We start from the raw sequence: 10,875 nt of genomic DNA, 5'->3' as shown, positions 1-10,875 counted from the left end.
TTATAGCAGCGTTATCAACAATAACTGAACTATGGAAAGAGTACAAATGTCCATTGACTTATGAATGGATAAAGATGTGGTATATATACATAATGGAATATTACTCAGTTATTGAAAAATGAAATCTTGCCTTTTGCAACGACGTGGATTGAACTAGAAGGTATTATGCTGAATGAAATAAGTCAATCAAAGAGATAATTATTGTATGTTCTCACTCATATGTGGAATTTAAGAAACAAAAGAGGGGAGCATAGAGGAAAGGAGATAAAAATAAAACAAAGACGAAGTCAGAGAGGGACACAAATCTTAAAAAAAACATAGGAAACCAACTGAGGGTTGCTGGAGAGGAGGGGAATGGAAGGATGGATTAACAAGTTCATAGGCATTAAGGAGCACAGGTGATGTAAGGAGCACTGGGTGTTATATACAACTGATGAATCACTGAACTATACCTCTGAAACTAATAATACACTATATGTTAATTAATTGAATTTAAATTTAAAAAGATTCTCTCTCTCCCTCTCCCTTTGCTAACCCCCCCCAAAAAAGATAAAAAGAAATCAAGAAAGGAGAATGGTGGTTGCAATTGTTGCAATGTACAGAGTTTCAGTTTTGCAAGATGAAAGTGTTCTGGAGACGGGCAGTTGCACAACAAAATAAATGTTCTCAATGCTATTGAACTTTATAATTATTAAGATAGTAAGTTTTATGTTATGTGTGTTTTACCATAATAAAAAAGAAAAAAAATAACTATTGGATTATGGCCCAAAATATATAATAAATATTCATGAGTCCACATTGATATAAAGTGATTAAACACATAAATAAACAAATAGTGAGAAGGAAGAGACAAAATTTCCCAGACAGAAAATTCCAAATAATTTATGTTGATACTTCACCCTCAATGACAGGGAGCTTACTCCCCATTTCACATGGTGACTTCCTTCCAAACAATACACTAGAAAGATGGGAGATGAGGGGTAGGTTGAGGAGAGTTTAACTTCATAGTGGGAAAACCCGACACACACTACATCAGTAAGGAGATCAAAGTGATAAATTATGTTAGGAGTGTGTGCTTTTCATATAATGGAATGACAATGGAACTTTACTTCTGTACTCTTCCTCATAAAAACCTATAACTTCAGTCTAATCTTACGATTAGAAAAAATCAGACAAACCCATACTGAGGGATAGTCTACAAAGTAGCTGATCTGTACTCCCTCAAAATGGTCGACGTCACCAAACACAAGGGAACTCTGAGACACTGTCAGTCACAAGGAACCTAGGAGACAAGATGACTAAATATTGTGGAGTATCTTAGGTGGGATCCTGGAACAGAAAAAGACATTAGGTTAAAACTAAGGAAATTGGAGTAGGTCATGAACATTAGTCATTATATCAATATTGCTTTGTTAATAGTAATAAGTGAACCATATCCATGAAAGATATTAATAATATGAGAAACTGGGTGTGAAGTATGTGGAAACTCTCTGTACTAAATCATCAACTTTTTTGTAAATCCAAAGCTGCTCTAAAAAATAAGGTCTATTTAAAAAAGAAAACAAAACATCAAAATCTAACTCTCCAAAGAAAACAAGTGCATACTCTGAGTTTTTTCTGATTGCTTCTCCCTTTGCCGCAATATTCCTGCCCAGTCTTACCCAGACTTCTCTTAACTTTTGTTCTGTTAGGAGGACTTGAACTCATCCTCATCCTATAAGTATAGACGTCCCTTACTTACTATGGCTGGACTTCACGATTTTTTGACTCTGCAATGGTGTGGAAGCAATATGCATTCAGTAGAAACCATACTTCAGATTTTGAATTTGGATCCTTCCCTGAGCTAGCACTATGTGGATGATACTCTCTTGTGATACTGGGCAGAGGCAGGGACCCCCAATCTCTGTCAGCCACACAGTCATGAAGGTGAATAGCTGATACTCTTATAGCCATTCTGTACCTATACAACCATTCTGTTTTTCAGTTTCAGTGCAGTGTTCAGTAAGTTGCATGAGTGCCATTCAGGTCTTTGGGGTCTAGCTGCCTGTGGCTGTCTCAACAGGGATACCCCCGGCATAGCCTCATGGCAGTGGTAAAATAGAGTTAGGTGGCTTGAGATAAGCTGCCTGAAATGATGGGGTTAAATAGTTAAAATCAGGTAATTTGAAGTATTAAAGGGAGAATTTTCCCGAAAAAGGAGAAGGCCCTAAGTCCTGGTGTGATTGATGGCAGTAAAGGCTACAGAAATGTCAGGGAGGTTAATGGCTACAGTGGTCTTGGATCTGTATATCTCCAGCCTACTGAGAACTTCCATGATTCCAGTGGGCCCAACCTTTACTTTCTTTAGTGACTCTGTCACTATCACTCATTAGGACTACTCTTGAGACTCTCCTCTTCCCACCTTGCTCAATTCTGCTTCTATCACTTTTCTCAAGTTTTCCTTAGCCAAGTAGACCCCCATAAAACTCTTAGAGGCCATTCTACAGAGGGAACAGCAACGAAGGGACCAGAACCCAACTGAAGCCCCCATACCTACCTCTTTGATATCTTCCCAGAGCCCCTCCCAAAGTGAGGAGATGGGAAATCAGAGGTGCTGGGCTGAGCTTACCAGGGACTAGGCTGGACCTGGTGTGTGGTGTAAGGCAGTGTTGAACTGAGGTGGGCAGATCCTCCTTCCCCCAAACAGATTAACTTGTCCCAGCTTCATGACCAGCAATTGGCAAGCATTGCTTTCAGGTCTATGAGTGAAGTTTCGGTTTGGTATTGGTTTGGTTTCCTTTTAAGAAACTCGTGAATAGGTGCACCTGGGTGGCTCAGTGGGTTAAAGTCTCTCTGCCTTTGGCTCAGGTCATGATCCCAGGGCTCTGGGATCAAGCACTGCATCTTGGCTTTCGGCTCAGTAGGGAGCCTGTCGCCCTTTCTCTCTCACTGCTTGCCTCTCTGCCTACTTGTGATCTCTGTCATAAATAAAAATTTAAAAAAAGTCTTTAAAAATAAGTCATGAATATATTGGGTGGTTTGGGGAGCAGAGTTAAAAAATGTTTTTCTTCCTTTAGGAACTGGCCAAGAGAGTCTGTTGCAACCACTGACCCACAGACAGGTTTTTATATGGTGAGAAGCAGAGGAGAAAAGACAAAGAGAATACAGGATCCCAGGACTTCCAGGATTTATTCTGCATTACTGTACACACTCACAGATTCAACTATAATAATGGGGACAAAGTCAGAGTTACTGTAGTAACTGTCTCTTCAGGCAGAGGTTCTGGCCGCCAGAGGTTGGGACTGAGCTCATCAGGGGTGGTTGCTGGACAATACCTTCCCCTTCCCTCAGCCCCACTGAAGAAACAGAAGGACAGGGTCCGGCAGGTTCACAGATGAGACAGGCCTCCCAGGCTGGGGACCTGAGATTAGTGAGGCCACTGGCTCTTTCTTCACTTCTGTGGGATGGCCTGAGAGCCTTTGGAACATTTGGGGGTGCTTACTTATGTTTTGGAGGGCCATACACCTTCTGCTTCTGCTGTTGCTGCTCCGTCAAGGGTAAGACTTCTCCCTTCAGTGGCTGAACCAGCTGGGTCTCTTGGACCTCACAAGGAGCTGGGACAATTGCAGGTTGCTCCACCTGCCCCTCCTGATGCTCTGCTGGCTCTGGCTGCTGCTCCTGTTGTTCCAGGAGCTGGTCTCCTTTCTTTTCCAGTGGCTCATTTCTCTTTGCTAGCTCTTGATCCAGTTGCTGGTCCAAGAACTTTTTTTCCTGTTTTAGCTCTTCCTTTTGCTGCTGCTTCCTTTGTGCTTGCACCTGCTCCAGTTGCTGCTCCAGATTTTTTGCTTCCTGATGTTCCTCACACTGTTCCTTTTGCTGCTGCTGTTGTATTTTCTGATCCTGTAGCTCCTCCTTCCACTGTTCCAGATGCTGTCCCAAGTGTAATTCCTGCTCCTGTAACTCTTGCAGCTGCTGCTGTTCCAGATGCTCTTCCAGGTGAAGTTCCTGTTCCTGTGATTCTTGCTGCTGCTGTTCCAGATGCTGATCCAGGTGCAGTTCTTGCTTCTGTGACTCCTGGTGCTGCTGCTGCTGCTGCTGCTGCTCCAGATGCTGTTCCAGGCACAACTTCTGTCCCTGTGCTTCTTGCTGCTGCTGCTGTTCCAGGCACAGTTCCTGCTGCTGTGATTCTTGCTGCTGCTGTTGCTGATCTTCCAGATGCTGTTCCTGCTGCTGTGATTCTTGTTGCTGCTGGTGCTGCTGCTGTTCCAGATGCTGTTCCTGCTGCTGTGGCTCACATTGTTGCTCAGATACTCCCTTCACAAGAGTGGTGTGTTTCTCCCCATGCTCCAAGAAGACCTCCCCTGGGAGCTTGGAGGGCATATTCTGGCACAAGGCAGGTAGTGAAATTGGTTGTTTCACTTGCTCCTGCTGGGTATTTATGGGAGGAGAAATAGGCTTGAGGGGCTCTTGACTGAGGGCAGGGGGCAGGGTCACTGGCAGAGTATGTTGCTGGGACATCCTGGAAGCTGATTTAGATAAGCCTGAAAAACAGTAGGGGTCAGAAGGGTGACTAAAGGCAGATGGAGTGGATAAATCCCCAGAATCTGCAGAACGGTCTGGTTTCTTAGTATCCCTTCTCCTTCCTTGCATTGGGGCTCTTCTATCTACTCTGGGCTATGTTTCCCAGAAGCAACAGAGTGAAGGGGAGGAGGGGAGGGCTGAGAAAGGCCCTGCTAGGAGCCTCTTATTCCCTGAAAGAGCCAAAAAAGAGGTCCATCTTCAGAGTTACTGGGTGACAGTGGACTGGGTGCCATTTCTTGCCTCTGTCCCTACTTCTGACCTCTACTGATCAAGAAAGGGAGATGAGTTCTGGGGTTCAGATGGGAAGAGGTGAAGTCCTAGGAAAAGAGAGGTACTCCAGGACTCCTGAGTCCTGGAAAATCAGTCCAGGAACACATCTGGACTACTCACACAACATAGTATCAGCTTGTCAACTAAAAGATTGCATGTTTCTGAGCAGGTCACTTAATCTTGCTGGGCCTAAGATTTTCCTCTGCAAAATTAACAGATTGGCCTGTTCAACTCCAGGGGTTTCTCTCATGACCTTCAGAAATTTAGCTACAATGCTTGCACTTGGGGGATGGTGGGGGGAGGAGCTGGAAAGTTGCTGGGAAGTGGAGCCAGTTCGTTCAAGTCCTATACTTCTGAGTTGGGTTTTCCAGTTCCTGCTTTGCCTGGGTTTCTCCAAATGATTTTCCCCATTTTGCCATTCTCTCTTCTGCAGCACAACAAGAGTTACATGCATTTTCCTCAAACCTGCCCCCCTAAAGAAGGCACAATCACAGTCAGCCCAAATCAAATATCCCCATCTTACCTCTTCTCTCTCTCTCTCTCTCTCTCTCTCTCTGTCACACACAGACACACACACACACACACACACACACACCCCAGAACATCAAACCAAGGAAAAATGGGACAGGAGGGAATGGGATTGCTTTGAATTCTGTGTTTCCATGCCATGGCATGTCATTTAGCATAGTGACCTGAGCTCTCCTAGAAAGGCACGTAGTCTAGGTGAATCCAGCCTGAGAGTGATACATGCACCCACCCAGTCTGGCCACTCTAGCCACATTCTTGTGTGTTGGATGTCCCTGGTGCCAGCCCCAGTCCTTCCAAGTAATACTTACCAGACTCACAGTCAGGACAGCTGCAGAGGCCTCTAGTGGAGTTCTGAGCTGAGCAGGGGCCAGGGTTCCTTTTATATGGTTCCCCAGCCCAACTTCCTTCCCTGGTTGAAGGAGATGGACTGGTTTCACCACTCAGGTTGGTCAACTTCCTTCAGCCCCTTCCTGACTCATCCCAGGCACCTGAAGCAGAAAATCCCTCAGGGCTCCTTTTCACAGAGACACCCAGAGAGCTCTGGGGGCTCTGTCACTCCTGTGATACTCATCTGACCTGAGCATGGGGAGGCGAGGGAGGCATCTCGGGAAACTAGTCTCCTTTTCCTATTGCTTTGTGACCTCGACCAATCCTTTTCTCTGAATCTTAATTTCTTCACTTGTAAAACATGTCATCCTGATCATTAGACCTGGAGATTCATTTCCAAGGGCATGGAATGGAAAGTTATGTGTTTCTATGGGATGTTCAAGCTGGAGTAGGTGATGTCAAGGTGGGAAGAATAACATCTCGTGATGGGATGGGATTGCTGGAGATTCTTTTGCCCACCAGCCTATGTCCTACTCTTGGGATGTATCTGTAACTCCATTCTGTATGGAAATAAACCCTGTCCTGAGGGAGTAAGACTTTAGACCAGAAGGGTCAAGTAGAAGGCTTACAGAGGTCTTCTGCTGTGAGCTAGGGGCTGCCTGGGTCTCATGCCCAAGTTTGTAGTTAGAGAAGTTCTCAAGAAAGCCATACTCATAAATACTCCAAATCGCAGACCACTCACACAAGGAAACAGGTATTAAATAATATATGATAAATATTGCTTTTTATTGCTTTTTTTCTATAATGTTTTTTAGAATGCATAAAGGCATAAAGCTCAAAACCAAATTATCCATTGCTTTCTCCAAATCATTCTCTAAAAATAACTTAAGCAGCTCTTCAGGGTGAGGGTTGGAGCTTATGCCTCCTCAATGCCAAAACTGAAACAGCTCATCTGGAATAAAATCAAAATTCACTGCCATGGTTTCAAAGGCCCTCATTAGGTATCCTCAGTACCTAGGAAAAGTCCAGTTTTCCTCATCTCAGGGTTTAGTGTCTGCCATCTCAGTCCACAGGCTTCTTCAGGGTCCCTGGCTCTTTGCATCTTTTGTCTTCTGCTAAGTGCTGGGGTCTGCCAGAGAGCCTTCCTTGACTCCCTACTTGTCTTCTGGTTTACTTCACTTCACTAATAACAGTTGAGAGCCCTTTTTGTATTTGTTCACCTGTTTCTTTTTAGTCTTTCTCCCCAGAAAATAAGCTCCATAAGGAAGGATTTTGCCTGCTATGTTTTCTGCCATGTTCCCAGAATTTATCATAACCACCATATATGCAAAGTGCTCTATAGATACTAGTTGAAGGAATGAATGAATGGTGAATCTGAGCATCTGGAGATAGCCACTATTAAACATTTTAGCATTGTGCATGTACACATGTGTCTATAAACAAAATGGAATTGTGACTTTGCTTTTCTTTGTAGTAATTGGGTAATAGCTTATTTCGAAGACATCATTTATTTATTGATTAATAACAACTAATCAAAAGGAAATATTAGAATAATACGAAGGCAAGTAAGTACTCATTTCTGGAGTACCAAGTTTAGTAAGTTAAGTAAGTTAAGTAACTTAGCTTAGTAAGCTAAGTTTAAGGAGAGTCCCAATTCCCAGTGGTTTCCTGATATGTACCTCCTTCCCAGCCCCAAACAGATCTATTTATAATGTTAATTTTTCCATGTGCCTGGGGCTCATGTCAAAAAGACAGGTGGTTCATTCTCTCCCCTGGAATACTATCCTCTACCCTTATCCAATCTGTTCCCTGAACCCACCCAGGACCTCACACTCCCTGTAGCACAAGGATAAGCTATCTTCTGAGGTAGGGAAAGCCCTCTTCCCACCCTCTGCCTTCCCCCTCCCCCATGAAGAATTAACCAAGCATCCTCACATGGGCACCCATGACTTGCATTCAGATGCTGACCTCACATGGGAGGAATCTGCCTCTCCCCAGCTCTTGACAGTCAGTCCCAGGACAGCAGGCCTTGCTCAAGGAAGTCACACCGGTCTTATGGGTTTCTAGGGGCTTCTATCTGCCAGATCTGCCTCCCGCCCTCTGATTCACAGCATAATGAGAGCTTTGAGGGGAGAGAGTGTGTGTGAACCTTTGGCCACTGGGCAAAGCTAGGGTGTGAGGAGAAGGGTGGATCGGGGAGCCAAGGGAGTATGTGTGTGCAGGGGACAGGTTGGAGAAGCCTCAACATTTTAGGGGTTCAGAGGTCCCATGCTCTGCCCTCAGATTGCCCCATTTAGGAGCCAGAAATAGATGTATATGGGGGAGATTCTCTCCATGTCTGTGTGAGTGATCTCATAGGCCATGGGTGCACATGATGAGTCTGAGTAACTGTCCAGCCCCCGCCCATTGTAATGAGGATGAGCTCATATCCCATGACACATGGCAGAGGCCTTGACCCTAGCTCTTCCCTAACCCAGGGAGGCCCTGGATATTTCTCTCGCAGAGGCAGAAACTGGCTGGGTTCTCTTTCTCTCTGAGGTAGACAGTCCATTTGAACTATTGCTTCGGTATAGGGGGAGTATTGGTTACAGCATTTTACTGCCTTGGAGGGAGGATGTCGAGGATATTTCTTTGTAAACTGGCAGTATGGGGTGATGGCAGATGGTCCAAGGCAGGTGAATGGGTCCCATCTTAGATAGCCATGTCTAAACTGTTTCCTGGTGAGTCAATGCCCCCACTCTCTAAAGCCGCTAAGTTGTTCTTGCTCCCCATAGGCCTCCTCCTCTGACCGGGTCACTGCCACTCACATCATCTCCCAATCTGCCACCCTCACTGATAGGCTCCCCACATGCCCTGAACCCTCCTTATCTGCCTTCGCAGCCTCCTGAAACTGACCTCCTTTCCTCATTCACCTCTTGAGCCCATCTGCTGTTCTGCGAGGGACTAAGGCAAGGAAAGGAGAAGAGAGGGCCAAGAGGCTGATTCTTCCTCCCTGGGCTTCTGGGTTGGCTAAGGTGATGTTCTCCATTAATCATCCTCTGGCTTCCCCTCCTTGTCCTGTGGGATTGCTAATTCCCACGTTCAGTCCCTAGTGCTAATAGCTGTAGAAAAGCAGTCACAGTTCTGCTCTTGGAACAGTAAGAGGAGCAAAGGCATGAAAGGCTAACAGTAGTGGAGTAATACAGATGCTCAATGCCCTCCCCCTCCAGCTGGCAGGGTGTCCTCCCCCTTGGGCTCCCTGTTTGGGCATTCACATTCTTTGTAGTTAAACCTCTGCACCAGGATGCAGCAAGGTGCCTGATCTAAGGGGACAATTCATAGGGAAGGCCTCATCTGGTGTCTGGTGCACAGGAGCTTCCTAACACAGCCTGGTGCTTGCAAGGGGGCCAAGCCCATGTAGGGACAGGTGGGCACTGAAGTCTGGAGAGGAGACATGAGTTGCCCAAGGACCCACAGATGGTCTGCAGTTGAGTTGGTCTGAAACTCACATGACACCGATCTCCATGTAGTGGACTCTCTTCCCCAGCAGGCTGTCTCCCCAGGTGCCTGAGTGTCTGGTGGCAATGACAGGTTGCATGAGATAACCTCAGATATCTTCCAACTTTGTGAGTCAGCCATTTACTGACTGATCCTATTGTGGTCAATTCTAAGTTTTCTGGAAGAAATGCCAGTCTTCTCTGGCTCAAATTCAGCCAAAATGTGCTTGGGTTGACCCTCATTAGTCCAGCTCTACTTCCTGGCTGGTGCTGATGTTAATTTTAGCCTAATCCAACTGGGAGGATGTTACTGTTGAAGGAAGGGCACTGGCCTTGAAGTAAGACAGGCCCAGGTTCGAATCTCACTGTACCTCTTGTTATCTGGACAAGTCACATTTACTCTATGGTCCTTAGTTTCTTTGCCTATAAAATTGGGATACAATTACCTCCTTCTCTTCCTGTAAGGATCTGGTGAGGGAATACATATGGCTAGCACATAGATTGCACTCATACTGGCTGCTTTGGAATGCAGTGTGTTACTGGCCTAAATGTAGAGTTTAAAGGATGCAAGTTATTAAAAAACTGTCAGCTTTAAGTTTCTCATTTTGCCAGTGGGAAACCTGAAGCCCCAAAGTCCACAGTACATGGGAGTAGAGTGGAGACAGAAGCCAGATCTCCTGATTTCCCATTTGCTCCTTCTGGCTGGCCTGCTCCTGAGCCTCAGGTGTTGCTTCAGCTCAGCCTAAGAGACTGTGCATGTGAGGCTCCATGAAGACTGATTGTGTTCCCTCATACTGGGCTCACTGAAGAATCCAAATGGGAATGCATTCCTATTGCATGATGGTTCCTGGAAGAGCCTGGGGTCCTGTGTGGGCAGGGGAGAGGCAGCCAGCAGAGAGGCAGCCATTGGAGTCTGAACTTGATGTGGGCAAAAAAAAAAAAAAAAAAAAGGAATCCAGGTGACAGCTGAGGAGCATACAGACAGCCCCATGGGGCCAGTGATGGATGCCAAGTTCTCCGCCAACCACAGAGAATGCAGATGATGGGCAAAGAGCATTTGGTATAAGACTTTACCCTGGCTGTGTGCAGGATCTGAGGACAGTGCCTAGAAGAACACATCTGGTAGAAGGCAGAGAAGAAGAGTGACAAGGCTACAGGTAGAAGGAATAGGGAGGGACATCACAGAGCAGAGACAAGAAGCAAGTGCAGAACAAAAAGGGAGAGAGAAAGACCAAGCCCAGCTGTGTACCCTCCTGAGAAGGGGTGCCAATGGTTAGACAAGTCAAAGGAGGCAGGGGTACTTCAGGACTTGGCCAACCTCTTGGTTTTACACTCCCTACCCCTCCACCTCCCCTACTAATTAAGGCGTGATGGAGGTGGGGAACACCTGACCCTGCATCAGCTGCTTCCTGAGAGGAGTAATTGCTCTTAAAATGACTTTTGAAAGGGGTTGCATGTATAAGGAGTATGTGCATGCACAGGTAGGTATGTACGAGAGTATAGGAGTGTGTGTGATCATGTGCAGGTGTGTGTGGTGGGGGTGATTTGGCAACATATCTGATCCTGGAGGAGAGGCTTTCACCAAGATGAGTTAGTGCCTGCATTTCTCTGCCTCTCTTGGGTCCTATTGAGCCCCGGTGAGCAGCCCCAACATGGCCTCTTTGCAACCTCATATGTAATCTGTGTATGTGAACAGTTTGTCATGAAACTGTCC

General features: G+C 45.8%; 1 protein-coding gene across 1 annotated transcript; it reads right to left on the bottom strand.

Annotated features, from left to right (window-relative positions):
- Nucleotides 1-3,151: 3,151 nt before the first annotated feature.
- Nucleotides 3,152-5,691, bottom strand: IVL (involucrin). The gene is made up of 2 exons (XM_044236528.1): nucleotides 5,667-5,691; nucleotides 3,152-4,520 (listed from the first exon to the last, which is right to left on the bottom strand). Exon 2 carries the CDS (start codon nucleotides 4,495-4,497, stop codon nucleotides 3,478-3,480), a length of 1,020 nt encoding a protein of 339 aa, XP_044092463.1. The 5' UTR covers nucleotides 4,498-4,520; nucleotides 5,667-5,691; the 3' UTR covers nucleotides 3,152-3,477.
- Nucleotides 5,692-10,875: the final 5,184 nt, after the last annotated feature.

This window comes from Neovison vison, chromosome 2, assembly GCF_020171115.1.
Source record: "Neovison vison isolate M4711 chromosome 2, ASM_NN_V1, whole genome shotgun sequence".
NCBI lineage: Eukaryota > Metazoa > Chordata > Mammalia > Carnivora > Mustelidae > Neogale > Neogale vison.
Note: the sequence above shows the minus strand (reverse complement) of the source record. Positions and strands in the feature narration are given on the sequence as shown.